Here is a 20,463-nt window from a genome sequence, read left to right on the forward strand (position 1 = left end):
GGACAACGTGAAAATGGCGTATATCGGATCTAAAGTAAAAATTCACGAGGCTTAAAAATTTACATGGGATTTCCAGCAGCCTTCATCCTTTGTATCACAGAGCTCTATATACGCTTTGTAGATTGGCGAAAAAGATCTGAATATTTGCAGTACATTTATTGGGCGTCACGTCTCAATGGAAATGTTATTTGTTTCATTAAGTTCTTTGATATTGACCCATTTGGTCCCTGTTCGCAAAACAATTTTCTGCAAGGATAATTGAGTTTTCATATCACTTCAAAACATATATTAAATTAAACCTTCCTATTACCAGAATATATGTTTAGATTTTTTTTTATTTAGCTTCGCCTGATCGTCTTTAAAAAAATCAATTCGGATAGAACGTAAGTGCGCAATCAGCACTAATTCGTGTGCAAATTAGAGCTCAACTAATTAGTTGCTCTAGTAGCAATCATCATTATGTGGTACAAACTTTTAGTGATTAGCCGAAACATTGTTGAACCTACTAAATTCCCCATTCGGAGGGCAGACCCTGTGTTCCAGACCGCAAAAACATTTGCCAACATGAACTTGGCGAACAGACAGTTATAAATGGTTTTGCTCTTAAACGATTTGAATGAATAATGATCGTACATACACCGCGAATAGACTTTTTTGCATTTTCGGTACGCAACGTTTAAATATAACATAGCGTGGTTAAGCCTTTACATATATCATACAAGAAGAAAATAATGCATTTTCAGTGCCGACTTGTATAAATTAAGAGCTTAACACACAAGCGAAATTGCTAAATCTTCTTCAAACTCTGAAACACAGTATAACATCACACATGTTTTTTTGTCAAATATTTTTATGACGAAACATAAATTTTAATGTACAAGTTAAAGTGTAAAGCGACACAACTGTAACTAGCGCATAATATATTACGTGCCTGACAAAGTTCTAGCATTACTGAAATAAGCTTTCATTTCGGGACAAATTCAACGTAAATTCTCGAAATTCAAGGTGCAATGAACATTGAACACTCCTACGTTTAGAAGGAATCACTACTTTGATCGTGGTCTAGAAATCGATAGTCAAGTAGAGTCGAGTGCGTGACTTGTGTCGTGCCACTTGAAGGGTGGTACGATGTCCCCTGTCATCGTATTTGGCTAAAAGGTTTTATATTTCCTAATTATAAATGTTTTGATTCATATCTTCCGCCGAACCCATGCTATTGTGGCTAATGAGATATTCATTTTCAAATCATACTTGTAGTTACATATACGGCAATAATATATCTAAAATGGAATATGTAGTATGGAAAACGTAGATGTAACTAGGAGTTTAAACAATAGTTAGTTCATCGTACAAGTAATTTCACAAAATCATAATTCAATTATTTCATATAATGTTGACTGGACGTAGCACAAGAGACAATTAAATTCTTGACATCGCATAACTACTTCCAACTACCAATTATGAATACCTAGAAACAGAGAGTTCTGAGCTTCTACGACAAACTCATCGACCTCAAACAATTTCAAAGATAGCCAAAAAAATCGAAGCACATTCTGTGAAGTCCATTAATTCGATACTATTTTCTCCTTACCTTTTTTCACGGATATCAAATACATCTAGCAATTGCGGCTCTCATTTCTAAAATCAATTTGGAGAATAACCGACTTGGAACAAACTATATCCCTTGTAACTATCATTCTGGATCTTTATTTTATTGTCGTTCTCAGAACACTCATCTAGCGAAATCTTTTGGGAAACAGAGATTTCTTTAAGTAATTGGATATTGTGAATTTGAGAGACAAAGGTTCAAAACCCTTCTTAAATTGAACAATCTCCACCGATAGAGTCGGATTTAAAGTAATCAAGAGAGATTGGGAAATAAAATGAGAATAAATCTCTGTATGGCTTTTCCACGAACGCCTTAGCTTGCGTTTATATACATGAGTGCTTTAAATTACCAATGGAAAACTTTTCACATAAGCCTTATGAGATAAATGTCACGGAGAAAATCTTTGCACTTTATCATGTACAAAACATGAGATGTGTTTAAAAAAAAAACCTATTTAATTGATTACATCTCCTATTAAAAAAGTGCGTGTGTGCTGAGCACACGTGTCTGAAGTGAAACTTCTTTGGCAAGAATCAAAGATACCAAAATCCTTGCCTAACTTCATTCGTGCCGGTATTGACATGACGCGACCTTAAATTTTTACTCTCAACGCGCCTAGAGAAGTTTTACTTCAAAAAATATAGCCGCAATTATGTTTCATCGCCTACCTCTATATTTTAATTCAAACACTGTCAAAAACAAGAGTGAACCTTTCAAATGTACGCAACATTTTGCAAATAATATTCTGTATACATCAACAGCTAAAGTTTCTAAAGTTATGATCGCTTTTCAATCAGTTTCACTTTGAGCACGCTCCACTACGGAATAGAGGAAGAAATTGCTTTCTACCACTAGTGAATATGGTTGTTTAAATAACCTTATAAGCGTATAAGTATTTATTCAGTACTTATATAAATTTGTATATTTGATCACACTGTCGTTGTAAAACAAAATTGTTACGACTATTTAACATTTTTTATTATCTGTGCTATTAATTAATACTTACTGCGACAATTATGTTAACATTACGCTTAAACACATATATTTTTATTACATAGATATTGTTTAAAATGATTCTTTACACACAACATTGATCCTATTATCAAACATATATGTACAAATACATACGCGAATATTGTAAACAACTCGTAACAACAATTTGAGAGCGGACCAGCGAGTCCGCCCGGCTAAATATCGTTAGCTTTTTATCTTCCTAAGTTAATCCGGTAATCCTTACGATGTAAACAAAATAATTCCCGAAACAATTTTGCAATATCACAACGTTCGCGGCGATTCAATGTTAATAATATGTTGAAATAAATTATTAGTATTTGGGTCGTATTAACAGATCAAGAGCATCTATTTTGAGTGCAGACTGCTTTTGACATTGGACTTGATTCATAATCCAGTGCATGCACTCATAATATACCGAGTTTTGAATCACGATCTACATATATAAACTTCTAATAAATATGATATTTATACTGAATCTTATAAATTTTAAAATCCAAAAATTAAGTAGGTACGTCAAAAGGGACACAATTTCTATTCGGAAGTATTACTACATAGAATTAATATAAAACAATAAAGCAAGCGACATAGTTGGAAGTTATAGCAATGCTTTTTTACATGAATTTTATCTCCAACACAAAAATGTAAAAAGCTTTGGTCTAACTGCAAGATAGCAAATACAGATGTGAAATTTCCAGTGAGTAAAAACTACATGTTCTATGCGGGTTCAGATCGGAATGTCAATTTCACCTTTTCGATTCATAGCCTCTCCGCAATTCAAAGGCGTGTAACGATGGGTCTTACTGCAACCCGAAAATCTACTAGCTCCATATAACGTGTCAAGTTTTATGGACTAAAATTTAAACTGTTTTCGAGTAACTTAAAGTTTGGTATTTGGTAGTACAAACTACAAACATATAAAAACACAATCTATCTAAACGTAAAAAATCAATGTTTTGTATAATAATTTGAAGTAAATTCAGTGACTATAATTTTATTTTAGGCTTTGATATGTATGTATCACGTGCAATAAATACCATGTACTAAAAACCTTGCATATAAATCACGTGTTCGTATTATTTACGCGATAACATCTGACCTTTATTAAGCTTTCACGTGCACAAATAATGGTACATTTCTGTGTGGTCTAAATGTTTAACATTTCTAATGATTCTAGTATAAGTTTATTTTTCATTTGTGTTTTCAAATACATCTACAATACAATTATACATCTCCTATTTTGTAAAAGTTCAATATACTTATAATTATATTCCTTATTGCATGAACTCATTCTATCATCACGTAAGTTGAACATTGAATAAAAAGCACCAACAAAATTGAATCGAAAATCGATTAGTCCACGCGTAACAAGAGAGCTATGAGCCAAAAATTCTCACGTTTGAGTCAATTTTTGCGAAGCGAAAATTCATTTGATTCCAAACGAGCGTTGGAGAGAACGGACTTGCACCGGTATTGAATAATGCTCCGCCGCGCTTTTCTGTGTCCATGATTTCATGTAAAAATTCATTTTGCATTTTCCATTTGTATTTGTGTCATATACAATAAGACTATTTATTGGCAACCGACAATACAAAAAGTACTTTTCAACTTTATACTAATGTATGAACATTTTTACAATAATTAAATTGTGCAAATGTACATTAGGTACATATCACATTTATTCCTCCTTTCATGCCTGTTTGTAACCATCAGTCACTCAATTTCACCCTCAAAAACATGAACATTTCGCAAACGAAACTCCAATTCAACCCTCCATTCATGTAGCAAGATTTGTGCTGCATACTTGAAGTGTCATAGATAGCCGCAACCCGCCTCTAGGGAATGGACTCGATATTAATTGGGATTCAGATCGAAGATATCCAGTATGCCTGTAACTGATAATTACCGACGGGCTTGCATTTGAAAGCCAATTGGAACTCGTCCATAATATGGCATGGTTGATATTCTGGTTTTGGTCAAAACAATTTGTGATTGTGCTTACATTTAAAAGTACTAGATTTATGTTAAGTATTCTATACTCTATTAATGTGATATTATCAGCAATTTTCTAATTTTATATTATATATATGTGTGAAACAGAGATCTAACTTGTAATGTTCTATTACAAGGAACATACGTAATTTAAAAAAAAAAACAGTTTCTATTTTAATTATCAAATGAACCGTGTTAATAGGACTTGGCGATAAGTGTTATAAGTAGCAATAAGATTAAAATTATTTATTATGTTTTTCGATATTTCGCTGAAACAAAGTTAATTAACTTTCCCATTTTAATTTCACTGGAGGTCGTTGCGTAAATAAGGTATAAACTTCATCTCGATTTGACGACACTAGGTCCCAGGTGTGCTTTATTAGATCCTTCCAAATTTTACATTGAATTTTTTAAATTATTACTTTAGATCAGCATTCTTAAATCGAATAATGTCCCTGAATATAAAATCTGCTTACGACCCGTCCATCTGTTATAGTGATAAAAGATTTTTTACGTTCTTTTTGCACAATATTCTCATGTAGTAAAACTTAATATTTAAATGCGTGGAATAGTTATATAGTATTTATGTAGTAACATAACTTGGTTTTAATTGTTATAGTCGATATATTAAACGCTATTTCCAGTATGAGTTTTAAGATAAAGAGCTTTTATACTTAACACTCTCCAGAGTACCTATTCTTAGCGCAAAACAAATATACTTTATAAAATAAAACAATGAGCAAGTTTGTTACAATTGAAAGAGAAAATAAGAGGATCATTACATCCTTCCTGTATAAACTGTAGCTTCGAAATAAACTATTTGTTAAAAACTTCCATCGATCGTACCCTCTGGCAATTCTTATTAATAATAAACGACGTTATCGATTTTCTGCCAATACGGCGATACGAAATTATACACTAACTGGAATTTTCTAGAACGCTTTAACAAAGCTAGAGAGATAATGATAATAAATAGCGAAGGTGAAATATTAGGCAGATACTTTTAGAAATAGGTACCTATTATGAATTGCTATTGTGTGAGAGAATTTGAATGCGATTTTCAAAGGATATTCACATATTGATAACGAAGCGTTTGAATAATCTATACATTAAATAATTCATCTTTACTTATTTATTGTATTCCATTAATTTTTGCCACTCATATGAAGTAACGTGTATGCCCCTATCCTATAGCATGTATTTCTTAGATGATATATTCATAGTTAGTCCATAAAATATAAAAATAAAGAAATAAAACTGAACCTTATCCTGTTAAATATTTATTCAACCAAGGGCAGCTGTTTAGAAAAATATACCTAAAAATGTGACTTAACGCCATTACACATTTTGTGCCGAGCACATTATGTAAATGTATTGTGAAACAATAAATTTTCATGAGCTAAAATAGCAAGCAGAGTTTTATATCTCATATAATTTGCGTTTGGAAACCGAAAAATGATTTAAAAAATTGGGGACCAAATAAATTAGACGCGTATGGTTTTACGCCAATCTTGCACATTAAAAATTAAAGAATTAATTAAAATAATTAATCTTTAGGGTCACGTCTTCAAGTATTTAAGCCACAGATACACACTCTATGACTATGAGTTGATCAATGTAATACGTACACACAACATCAAATTAATTACTAGTGTATTATCGTCATAACAATTAGACGACAATAGACTTCAATAATTTAATGGCGATTAATTGCTTATCAAAATTATGCAAACACGTATGTATGTACCTTATATTTTGAAGCGCTATAATTGAGGCATATCACTATATAGCGTAAAACAAAGTCGCTGTCGATTTCTGGTATTCATTTACATTTAGTTACAATTTTTCAAATTACTCAAAATCTTTCCCTATTCAGCTTTGTATAAACTTTAAAAAGTTTTGAAGCCTTATTTAATGTCATACTACATACGGTTTTACGGTATGTCGTCGCAAATCCGTAAGGCTAACCTCAGATGGGCCGTCATTAGTCAGTGGTAATATTATAACTATATTCAGCCAAGTTGGGTCGGGTCGCAGTATGCACATTAATTCGCAGATTAACCGCACTTCGTAACTGCTGGAGTTATTGTGATTCAATTTATAATCAAGGGAGCAAGAGAGTACTAAATATAATTAATGTCAGCCTAAGTTAAATATGGATTTATACCTTTACATTTTACTTAATCTTTTCTTTGAAGGTATTACTACATATTGTATTAAACACAGTCGCTTTCTCTGTCCCTATATCCCTATGTCACTATGCATGCTTAAATTTTTAAAACTACGCAACGGATTTTGATGCGGTTTTTTTTAAATACAGTAATTAAACAAAAAGGTTTTACATATATAATTTATTAGGTTTTGTGTTTAGACCCCACCATTTAAAAACCCCCTCGTGTTAAAAATAAATACAATTCACCCATTAAATAATTCTACAAAAGCTACCAAAAAATTCGTCTACCATTTGAATGCATTATAATAATTTATAAGTAGGCAATTAGTGAAAATTCGCGATGCCAAATATAGATAGTCAATAAATTGCACAAATTAAATGGACTTTAACCGTAAAGATTGTATCGTATTCAATCCTCCACCAATCCTCTTACGTCACTGCACAAACCATCAATTTGTACTTAATTGCTGGAAATACAACACAAATAAAATGATTGCCGATGCAACGTGATTATAAATAAATATTTGGTATTTTTGGCGACTCGTTCAATCGACGCTATATTAGGGAACGTTGAAAATAATTTGTACGTGGTTTATTTTCATATTATCAAGTGGTCATTGTATAATTTTCTGCATTGATGGTCGTTAAATTGTACTCAACTCGTAGTAGCATAGTATATACTACATACCTAAATATCTAAACTAAAAAAATGCTTTATAAATGTTGTTGTAGTTTAAATTATTATGAAGTAAGAAAGCTTGATAATATCGCATTTAACTTAATAATAGGAATACCTATCACTTAATGAAAATGTATATAAACCTAGTTAATAGTTTAAATAATAACCTTAATATAATCTCGTAAACTATTTTAACTACTACTAGTATATAAATTGAAACAAGGTAAAATGGAATGTATTTTATACTCACTAAGAGCTATATTAGTTTGTTTGTTCCTATCGAGCTGCCCGCGTAACGCCCGTAGCCTGCGTAGTTTCTGCTCTTGAGCCTCTACGCGCTCGCGCAACCTTCGTAGCCGTTCGCCTTCTACTGCCACCTGAGCAAAATAACATTATTTAACACAAATACAATAATAATTACCTTATTTAATGTGTATTTCTTCAAAATTAATACCTACATTAATGCATACATAGGATTTTTTTTCAAGTAATTTCGCATTTCTTTTTATGTTCATAAAACAACTTAATTTTAACCAGTAAATGATACATCATCCGAAATGATAAATTACAATTTACAGCACTGCAACACCATTGTTCAACACTAAGAAATAAATCTAAAAGGCCAAATAATTGAACTATTTATCTTCAACAGAGCAAACAATACAATTACGCAATTCTCTCTCACGCAGATAAAATATTCCCACTCCCGAGATTTTAAAAATGAATACAGCGGGAAAGGATAATTTATTCTGCTTGAAAGCCGACAATGCCAATCTTGTTTATGTTATAGCGGTATTTATTGCGTGCGAACTTTATTTCTTTTAGGCAAACGATAAATATCGCATTAGGGTAACGGGCCGCCTCCCGACTTGGAGATTTATTAAGTCCGGATTCTAAATTATATTCATTTTATCGCTACGAGAATTTACAAAGAAACTCCGAAATTGGGAATTATGGTATAAAGGACAAATTGTATCCCTTTCCATTTTTACATCTGGCCCGCTGAGTATCATTAGATACCCTTTAGATGTTTGCTCTTCTATTTTTTGTCCAAGATTGTACAATTGAATGCGAAATTTTAACTCAGGAAACAACATTTTAAAATTACATAAAATAATTTTTCTGCTTGCAATTCTGTAAGGCAGCCGAAAGAAGTGGGCAAACTTAGGCGTAACAAAGAAGCTCATTTTATATTTCGCTTCAAATTTTGTCATAGCATTAACCAGAAATTCGAGTAAAGCTGTGAATATCCTACATCTCTGTATCTCTATAATGGATCTAGAATTTTAAACGTAGTATTTTAAATGAGATTTTAAAATAGAAAGTTGAAACTTTCTACTTTTTCTAAGCTATTTATTTATTCCCTCTGTAGGTCCATGTGCATTTCGTTTTTTTTTACCTTCTAGCTATAGTTGATAATTTGCAAAGATAAATTATTATTTAGTTTAATTAAAGAATATATTGGCAATAACTTGCGCACTAAAACAAAGAATTCCTCACGTTTTTTAATGTAAAAAACCCAGCTAAACCCAACATTCATAATGTTCACTTCCCAACCTTACCAGACCTTAAACCATTAGACACCATATAATACAACTTTTGGGTGCTTTTGGACAGCAATTGTCCTTCACATTTGTTAAGACATCATCTACCAACCACATTAGTAAGTTAATATGCCGAAACTACAGTAATAACGATAGCATGATATATTACCATAAATATCGTATGAAAATAGATACTCCATTCCAATTAACATCAGTTACATAATATAACTAACGAAACTTCGTGTTTATTTACATTCTTTACATTGAAAGCTCAGCCAAAGATTAACAACATGTATTAAACATAATACTTACAGGAATTTCCGAGCAGTGTATTCAGCTGTTGTTAGCGACAAGTTCAGTCAACAACACGATACATGGTATTGTCATACGGGTCGGAATATGGATATAGAGAGGATATACGATATTATGTAAGGGTAAATTTGCTTGTGATATCCGATTTTCAATCCAACTTTAGGAATCGAAAATGAATGGATATGTATCAAATACATTTTTTTTTCACAAGTTTTAAACCCGTATTAAAAACAATATTAAATAATACTTATTTACAACGAATCGGAATGAAAATGTGAAGCACAATATATTGATTAAGATTTCATTTAGCTATAACAAACCATTTAAAGCGTAAAAGAGCTGAAAATGTAATTATTTCCAATTGAGGTTTTTGCTAACAAGTTAAGCAAATCGTCATTTAACAGAAGGATATTAAATAATTTTCAGAATATCTTCCGAATATTAAAACAAGAGCCAATTAATAAATGACAACAATCCATCCAAAAATGGAAAATAATTTTAATAGATAGAGTAAAACTCGAATTTAGGTCTTCCATCAACATTTTTTATTAATTTAAGAACGTGCCTTAAATATTTATAAAAACTTCCATTTCTCGTTTTCAGGTCTATTTCCACTTCGTACTTCCAATTAATTATTCTGTAGTTATTTAAATCCATTATTTTTATTTAAGACTTTTTGTATGAATTAAAGTTACCTATTATAGTTATCATTTTGTTGATTTAATATCATTTATAATAGTAATTAATTTTGATTATGTTATGCCCAATGTTAATTCGCTTTTGACCTGACTATTTCATAAACATTAATAGAAGTTTTATAATAATTTCAGACTCTAGATTATACAGAGGCTCTAAATTATACGGCCGATTAAGCCTTTTGCTAGGACACATTAATATTTTTTCATAGGTACCTCGATTTTTAACATCAAGTCTATTTTATAATTTATATTCTTTATATTTTCGTTTTCTATTCTTACAAAAGAACTAGTCAAAGTAGTCATGTAGGTTTGAATATAACATTAATGAATGAATATAAGAAATTCAAATAAAAACTGCTTTGAATTAACACAAACGTAATTTGCAGTCGACTTTCATTCAGTCCCAGATAAAACGAAAAGGGACAAAACTAAATGTTATTAAGGAAAAATGTAAAGCATTTCAAAGTACGAGAAAAGCTTATCCCCTTAATTAAGTAAGCTTTACCTTTTAGGCGAGAACTCTCTCAATACTTTTTCCTAATTTAATAAAACTGACATACAAACTAAGGAAATAAAGTTCAAAAGGAGCGTACACGAATACTTCTGGAAGTTTCTTACACCACGAGCTATTTGGTGAATAGTTATCATGATAAAATCATTTAAAATAAACCCAGCTTCGTGTAAAACAAATGTTTGAAGTCAAAGCGAGGCAGAATTTCAGCTCCAATGGTCCAAGATAAAGGTTAAATAGATTAACGCGATCCCATGAAAATAATCATAATATAAATGTTCTCACTTGAAGGTGCGATACTTTATTCATTAAAGAAACGTTTCTTGGAAACAGTGAAATGAATTTTTCTTTTGTATTTTGATAATGTTACTATATATATGTAATAGTACAATAGCATTTATCAACATATTTTTTTACTTACGAGAAAGACTGAATTCCGTAGTAACAAGGCATTTGAAATATAAGGTATTACAGTGCATTTAATAACCAGTACATTATTATACTACGATAGTACTAATGATACTCCTTGAGGAATTATTACAAACGCCCACAATTTCTCCGCAACACAGATGTGCTCAGATAATGACTAAGTTCGACGTAGCCTCTCCCTAGGTATAATAGGAATACCCAGTTATCTGTATAACAAGAACTAGACGATATTATGCGGGTATATCCCAAGTCTAACAAAATTATACTACATATTAACATAAAGCGTTGTTTTTAAGTCTAATCAACTGAATGAACATTTATTCATTATTATGCATTAAAAATCTAGTAGATTCTCCGTAGTTGAAAATAAAATCTTCCCAATAATAGGTTTAACCCGATCCTTTGTTTAATATAAATATCCATTCCAAGATACACATTCGCTGTTTTAGCGCACGTTCCACTCGATCTTATTAAGCTGTTAAATGGCATTACTGAAGCTGTTTTAAGCTTATTTGATAGGATTTCGCTCGTTCTTCCTCACCGCTAATAACCCTGTTTGTGCAAGTGCCGACAACGTATTTGCGAATTAATTATCTTACCAAAATATTTGCATATTTGAAAGATGACAGAGTTTTGGTTTTACCGTTTTTGTTATGACTTTGATATTCATATTCAAAGCTTTTTAACACGCTTTTAATATTATGTTTAATGGGTGCTTTGTTTTGCTATATTCTTTTAAAAGATGAACGATAAGTTCGATCAAAAGCTGTAAGTTTTCATTTTACCTATGTACGTTTTTTTCTGTTCACATTTATCAAAGCATGTATAAAATATTTATCCTAATTTTCCATTTAACCAATCTCATATCCTCGCACACAGATTCTCTTTGGTTTTAATTTACGGAGTATATAAAGGTGTCGGGGAAGATTGAAGCTTGCTGGTTTACACAAAGATTGGATGAACAAACTTTGCTTTATCGACTGTTATAATAGAAGCAATCATACTGTAGCGAGCGGGAGCGATATTGAACATCAGTTTTTATAAAACTTTAGCAGAAATTCTACTTATAATATTATTTATAAACTTAACATCGATATGATAGAAAAATATTTAAGGATTGCGAAATCTACGTGTAGGTACTTATTTTAGAATTCGCTTATTGTATAATATTCAATTTAATAAGAATTTACATAAAATTTCATTAGAGCCTCTCAAATTTCTGAAGAACTGTATCAAAAGATAAGCAAATCAGGGAAGAAAGCTAGTAGGGAATTGTATTTCAATTTTATGTATTTATTCATTAGATAAAAAATAAAGCGTATCACATGATAATTATGAGTTAACTAATATGTTTGTTTTATCTACAATTGAATGCAATGACTATTTATTTTCTACTCGTATTAAAATCATTTGCGGTTCTAAGTGTTCTAGAGCTTAATTAATCGTGTATTAAGTGTTTTCCAGCAAACGTTTGCATTCAGTTGGAATCCCATTTACTGGGTTCAGTAGTTTTAGTCTTCAAGAGTAATAACTCATTAATTGCGATGGTAGAAATCGATAATTGAATTTATTACGCTTTGGCAAAAGTTGAAAGCGGAACCGCTACAACATTGTTTATCGAGATAAACAATTTGTTCACTTGTAAATTTATGCAATTCTATGTTGTGTATATTTATTCAAAAACTTAACCTATTGTTTGCGAGTACGTGGAATTATCGAATGTAATAATATACAGGTATTATAAAATACAATTAAAATGGTCTTCCTGCTTCCATATTAAGAGCGCGCGCTTCGCGATCATTTATAACTTTGCATAAAAATAATGAAAAAATATTAGGTACCTAGTGGATAATATAATATGCATTTTGATAGACAAACATTCATTATAATTACGCGAAGTAAAAATGATGAGCTATTAATTTTGATCAGTCAGTCATTTTTCCCATCCCCTACAGATTCCCATCCCACAATATTTTTACGGATTTTTACTAATAATATTATAACTGAAGTGGAATATAGATTGTCATGCTCGTCGTTACAAATGAAGTTAAACTTAAAAATAATAATATTCAATTAATTAGCTTTATGAGACAATCAATAAATAAATACATTCAATATTGTAATACAAAGTCACCACCCACGTTGGCCTGTTTTTCATTCTATTCTATTTTTCTTTGAGGTTTAGATTAGGTACTTACGCGAGCGAATTCGCGAGTAGGAATCTAGTAAAAACGCGGTTTAAGAGCGCCTTCACATTAGGACGTTAGCAGCGCGATAGAAGTACGACAAAAGCATATCCCTTCACGTTATAAGAACAGCGTTTATTCTATGAAATTTCGATAACTCCACAGTCGCGCAACTTCAGCACAGATGCCGCGCTTCTAAAGTCGCCTAATGTGAAGGCGGTCTAAATGTGTTAATCCTGTTACCTGGTGCTGTCGTGCCTCTTGCTGCTTCAAGTAGCGCAGCCTCTGCTCCTTGGCGCACAGCAGCTGGTGCTGGGTGTCGATCTGCTGCTGCTGCCGGAGCGCCATCGCGCGCAGCTCGCCGAGCGTCAGCTCCACCCCTTCCCCCAACTGTGGACAATACATTATTAATTAGCTTTATGAAACAATAATAGTGGGGAGATAATTGCTTATGGTCAGGTGCGGTTATTCTGATATCTCTAACTATCAAACTACAAACTTAAAACTTCTTTATCGGCGATTCAAGTAGCAAATGGAAAATGTGCCAATAGCCCATGGGATCTTAACGAAGGTCGCCTTATTTGCTTTTATTATATTACCTATGAAGGTGTTTTTCTATGACTAAAACGATAACTATTATGCTACAATGTAAAAAATGCCACTTAACATTTTTGACTAAATATAATCGATGTAACTTAACCTATCATATATTTTGAAGAGAACAAAATATGTGCAAATTGCAATCGCAATTCTACTTATAAGATAAAAAAAAAAGATTTTTCCAGATTTAATGGAAAAATTTCTATCCTTTGAAAATCAACGAAGTCCAACTTTTAAATTGAGAGTAAGGTGCTTGAGCGCAAATCTTTCAAAACTTTGCGGGATACTTAAGTCTTTACAAATTAGCATCTACAACATAAGAGGTAGTAGTAGTACTAATACTAAACTTATTAGTTTGAAATAATGCATCAGATTAGGCATATTTAAAAGAAACTCATGTTGGTTTTTTAGTTATAAGTGGTGTCATTAATTGGATAATAAACTGTTAGAAACACATAAAATAACAATAATGTCACGTATTATTGTTACTTAATAACACGTCTTGGTTTTATTATAAAACAATTCACGCTAAGGGCGTCGTAAATTCTTCATAAACGTTCATTAATTTTTCACTTCCCACCCTCCAGGTAAGAAAGTCTAATTGTACGTAAAACCAACTCTTACCTTAAACTCAATTCATTGTTTCAAAATTTGCGGCATTCAAACAATGTATTTAAGGTCCTAGTATTATATATTTACAGTTTAATTTTAAATGTGATTAGACTTTGTATTGTAGTGTTGCCATAGTAACGTGATAATTGAATTGAGCCACTGGGTACCACCAACACCGAAACTTAATCACAGTTGACAATTATCTACTAAAAATTATGATAATACTACCACCAAATCTATTTATCGTGACTTAGAAAGAAATGGTAGAAATAACAGTTAAAGAATCGGAAATTAGAAATTATAAAAAGTCGATTGTTTTCTAAAAAAAAATTCTGTTTCTATTAATAAATTCTCCGGTATAACATTTTAAATATTAAAACAAGAGCTACAAAACGTGTCAAAATGAATAATTACCTTCATCCCTATCTCAAAAATGTGTATGAAATTCTTTATAACACTCCACGGTTATGATGACTTGCGAAAGGCCTCCTTTATGCTAATGATAAAAAATGCTATTATCATAATATGTATTAGATAAGAAACATTTTGAATACAAAGTGTTTTTTGTCTAATAAACACAATACTTTTTGTACGCACTATATTGTAATCTTTTGGGAGATTCAAAGGCTTCGGAAGTGAATATCCGAAATATCTTCGTGTAACATGACGATGAAGGATTTGGAATACGATAATAATCCCTTACATGAATCCGTAAAATTTGGTTATTGTGTTTTTTCGATAACCTTACAATAATTCGAATATTACCTTACAATTGAAATCATCGTCAACTTTAAAACAAAGCTCCTGTGTGACAATATTACATTATATTACGATTACCTACATAACATCATTTAAGGTGTAAATATGTGTCAAAACATTGTATAAATCTAAAGAAACGAAAATCAATTGCAATATTTTAAACACGTCAAAAGTTATCTACTACGTGCTTAAAGCCGATAAGTCCGTAATATCAGCACGGAACGCCCCAGCGAATTAAACCTTACAATGAAGTCATACATTATAATTTTCAATAGCCGGCCATGTGAATCTGCCATTTGTTTGAGAGGATTACTGCAGCAAGCTGAAAATATGAGTGTCTTTTCACGATAGTAGTTCAGCGGAGCCTGTGGTTAGCTTACGTCCACCATTCACGGATTACCTACCATACGACCATCGTCTGTGCTTTTGGATAAATGTTTTATATTATATCCGTTGTAACAAAAGCATTGACTTTTTTGTAAAGAAAGATGATCGCTTTAAATGTTGGTATGTAAATATTTTAAATGTTTATACATACAACAATTTTGTATGTATAAAGAAGGTCCTTTTCAAGTAGAAAAGGATTTCTCGAGTGTTATCGCTTACGAAGGTTCTGAAGTATTTAAAGAGTTTATATTAGTGGATTCCGATAAATCCTATATGTAAATGATGTAACGAAAAGGGTTGAGGGTATAATATGGTCTACCTATAAGTGAAACAATGGAAATAGTATTAATAATTAATGCGAATTATAATACAGCTATAACAAAGAAAAAAAGATCGATAGTGATAGTAATAAAATTCCAGAAACGTCGAATTATACGTTAAGAATCGCGACACGAATAAGGACTGCTTTTGGGTAATAGCACGTACAGTACTAAATTTGTTAAAAGCGAATAAAGCATATTTATATATAACTTTTTATACATAAAAATACATAAATTGTATGCAACGAAAACAAATCTTTTGCTTTTGGTAAGTATTTTTTATAAATATAAACGGAGAAGATGAAAACAACTTCTGTCAACATAAATATGAGTTGAAAAAAATAGTCAACGTTATTTTTAAGCACGTAAGCATTGAAACATAGCGTGACAGCTTCTATTATGTTATAGCTATCTATCTGTTGTTGTGTGTTATGCTAACGAGTTTACACATAATCGAAGCGATTAATCAACTAACCTAATAGATTCCACTTATCCTATGGATGATCCTATTGAAATTTGTTAATGAAATCTTTATTGTAAACGAGGTATTAACGAGATCTATAATAGATAAGAACTCAACCGCCCGTGGTAGCACGTTCAGATTAATATAAGTGGTTAGTCGTATTAGACTAAGTACTTAATAAATATTTAGATACTATACAAAATACTGTTATCAAATAATATTAAAATACTGTTAACTAAATTGAATAATTAATGAAGTAGAAAACAATGAGTATATTGGATTAATGTTAATAGGTAATAATGATTTTGATCTACGTTTTTACTTAGCAATTTCTATAAATCATAATAACATGTATTAAGGAATAACAAACCAAAAAATAAATATACTTGTTATTGTTACCACAAATATAGCAATATAAACAGCTATTGAATAATAGAAACGAATATAATATGAAGTTACATAATAAAACGATATGTCGTAAAATTTTATTTCGCGGGAGCTCACTGGTGGAGTATTTGCCGAGATTTACACCTATCCAGATGGATTTATCTCCCCTTAAAGCGCCCGCATGGCCAAATTGATCAAAATCCTTCGATCTTTCTTTAATATAAAACGTGGATATGTTTAGAAAACGATATCCACTCCCTTTTCTTCGTATTGTAAAAATACGTGAAAATATGTGTCACAACAATATTTTACTTTTTCCGTAGGTACAGAAAAAGTAAGGCATTCAGACAAAAGAAAATTGGCAGGAAATTCTATATTAAGTGGCCATTGTCGAAAAGAACTATTAAGGCGTTTTAACGACGATAACAGAATGATCTTATTCGCTAATGGGACAACATTTTTGACAAAAGATTTAGTTGTAGAATTGCTAACTAAAAACTAAATCTAATTGATAATGACAATATACCTTCACATTACACAACATTCCGAAACAGATTAGAAATAACTAGTTCACGACGTCGAAACTAACACAAAATGTAAAGGAAACAATAGTGAAAAATGTCTTCAATGTACGTACCTGTCCTAAATTGGACGTTAAATAACTAAAAGCGAAAGACCTCCATAAATATAGGGTCAAGGTAGTTACCAACCTAGAAACGAATGATAAAACATTTATACTACTTATGTATTCGGCCTAGATCCTATAGACGTATGTGGAAAGGTCACTCATTAAAGTACCACGGATCACTAGCGTCCCCTGCGAATTGTTGGACCCACAGTAAGAGTGCTCCTTACAAAACCCACGATATTTCTTCAACCATTTATGGTAATGTTGAATGCCTTGTGAAGCTTATGATTTTTTGTGATTCCTTTATGGATTCGCTTGAAATATTTTTATTGTAGTTTGCTTTATTATTCGCAGATTTGACGAATGACTTTAATTTGTAACTGTGCCTGTTACTATCGAAGCTTTCTTAATTTTAATCTGTTTTATTTTAATAAGATCTAGTATTTACTGCAATATCCACATACGATAAAGAATAATAAGAACCTCCACAAATATTATGAATGATCTTCTACTTCTTATTCTTAGAAAAACAACCACGTTCTCCTTTTAATATTAAAGGAAATTGAACTTTACGGCTTTGGCTATAAATGCTATATTATCGCAGCTCAGCTACAGCTAACCGAGTCATTATTACAGCTTAGCCCACGTGTTTGCGCAGTTCATAAATTGCTAACTGCTTTCCTTTCGGTGCAAGGAACGTTTCAAAGGAACGACCTCTCAAATTAATTGCTCGCTTTATGTGAAACTGGCGCTTACAGTTTAATTCAGTTGGGAATGACCTCGCTGGCTCAAGAAATGTCTGAGATACACAAAATTTGATTAATGTTACTCTTCTTTTGTACAGTGCCGACTCCTATACGTGAATATTTAAGTGAAAAACTAAAGTATTTTAGATGTATGTCAAGTCTTATTTTCTGTTCAAAAAGTGTTTTTTTTACCCATCAAGTTACAATGTTCAGTGGGTTACAAACCCACAAAATACATATACCATCCACTTAAAATTTAATTAAGGAAAGTTTTAATGAAACGACATAAGAATGCGTTGTCAGTGTTATAAAAAGGGTCATTACAAATGAAATTAACGCCACTCAGAGTACGAGAGCGTGTAACGAGGGATGTGTAGAGACCCTTATGAATAAAACATACAGACGTGTGAACTTGACATTATAAGACGAGGAAATTGATTAAATAACTAGAGTAAACGAATTTAATTTCTACTTAGGATTTACGTATATTAATTCTATATAAAAAAATACCATTTAATACACTACTTTTACCTTTAAAATAACCTGCAGTTTGGACGATGATAGAAAATATATTAAAACATTTTTAAATGGATATTTATGTTTAAAAAATCACAGATTTTTTGCATGGGTATTGTGTACTAATAGATTAAATCGCGTTTAAAATCCGTTAAAAAGTCTTTAATTTCTAACAGCCTTACTTATAAACGTCTCTCAAATTTAAGAGCCCCTCTTAGCTGTTGATCAACGTTTTTTTTCACTTATAAACCCAATTCAGTGTTGAGAGGTGTTTAAGTAACAGTTAAATAATGTCAAAATTTAAGAAACGTCCGACCCTGTTTTAAATCTATTTGAGAGACATCATGGCGGATATATTGTCAAACATTTGACGTTTTGTAGTTGCCAAGAGTATATTATTTGTGTTTTTATTCACTTCGCAGTAAAATAACTCTGGTAAAATGGATATTGATAGTTTGAGCAAGGATTTTACGAATGATGTGCAGGTGCTTCGTGATTTTAGAATTCGTAGGCGTCAAAAAAAATTTATAAACAGAGCGTGAATCCTCTGGACCTGAAAGAAGAAGAATTCCTGTCGTAGTTTTGGGAAGCATATACGATCTGAGTCACATGCGAACGAGGAATAATAACTATAAGTTACTATAACTGTCGAGCGTTGCTTCGGGGTGTGGAAACAAAGATTCCGCATTCTTAATGATACGATGTGAGGATTCCTCCACGTGATCAAGATCACGATTATAACTGGTGCAGTTTTGCACAATTTATCAATACTAATTAATGAGCCTATTTTGAATCAAGGTAATTACGCAAACTACTTTCTTATGCAAACAAAGTACTTATATTTAATAATGCCAATACATAAATGCTATCCATGTTTTAATTCTTTTTTTTGTTTCTTTCTAGATCCTACAGGCATTGAAAATCAATAAACAAATCCAACTGTCCCTAATAATGTAGAAGAATAAGAAGATGAATGCGAAAATTAAGGGAAAATATAAACACAGTCATATTGAAACTTATTTTTATAATTAAATGAATATATTCAGATTTTTGTAAATTTATTATTGTTTTCTTATAATATTCCTCTTCCAAAGTAAGTATTTAGAGCCTTTTTTCATGAGTCTCCCTTTCCTGTTGGATTCTAATTTCATGCAACTCTTGTTGTTGCTTCATAAGTTCTTCCCTGCTTTTTTTGCAAGGAGGAATAATAAATAATTGATGCTCATTTTCACAGTTATTTGATTTTTCTCTGTACAAATATGATAAACATTAAACATAATCTTACATAAATCACAGCTGTACAGTAATTGATATTCCTATATTAAATAACAAAGAAGTAACATATATTATTTGAAAGTTTATTGGCAGTTAAATGTCATACAAATTAAAGTCTACCATTCATATTTGCCAAAAAGTACATTTTTAGTCAAGTTTTACGTGAATAGCGGGTTTTATTTCGATAATGTTACTAGAAAAAAATATATTGACGTTACTTAGTTGAGAGACTGCTGAGACAGGTTTATAAGTATGATTATTTTAATCATTGTTTAAGTAGTTGAGAGTTATTTAACTGAGAGGTGTTTAAGCAACAGATCAGTCAGTTTTTATAAGTAAGGCTGTTATTGGCTACATTTCCATATTCCAATTTTCATGAGACGGCAGAAATCCATTTCAATTATGTACGCCCATGTATCCGTGTGTAGCTGATAATATATTTGACATTTCAAGTTTAACAGAAGCTGATACTCTCTTTATCTTGGTCTTTTGACGTTTAAACTTTTAATCTGAGTTTAAGCGTGGTTTCTTGCGTATTTATACGCGAGGATTAAACTTCACGAATAACGAAATTAACAACGGATTAACAAATTCGTTTAATAATTATATACTTAACATATTTCTAG

The 20,463-nt window shown here is 31.4% G+C and overlaps 1 protein-coding gene across 6 annotated transcripts in view; it reads right to left on the reverse strand.

Annotated features, from left to right (window-relative positions):
• The window catches only part of LOC123697382 (apoptosis-stimulating of p53 protein 2), a 205,491-nt gene that overhangs the window by 17,659 nt on the left and 167,369 nt on the right, over positions 1-20,463 (reverse strand). For all 6 annotated transcript variants that reach the window (XM_045643877.1, XM_045643878.1, XM_045643875.1 and 3 more), the window contains 2 exons: positions 13,388-13,534; positions 7,715-7,841 (listed from right to left, as the gene is read on the reverse strand). In XM_045643877.1, the coding sequence (XP_045499833.1) occupies positions 7,715-7,841; positions 13,388-13,534 (274 nt within the window). The remainder of the gene's footprint in view (positions 1-7,714; positions 7,842-13,387; positions 13,535-20,463) is intronic.

The sequence above is a fragment of the Colias croceus genome, chromosome 14 (genome assembly GCF_905220415.1).
Source record: "Colias croceus chromosome 14, ilColCroc2.1".
Taxonomy (NCBI): domain Eukaryota; kingdom Metazoa; phylum Arthropoda; class Insecta; order Lepidoptera; family Pieridae; genus Colias; species Colias croceus.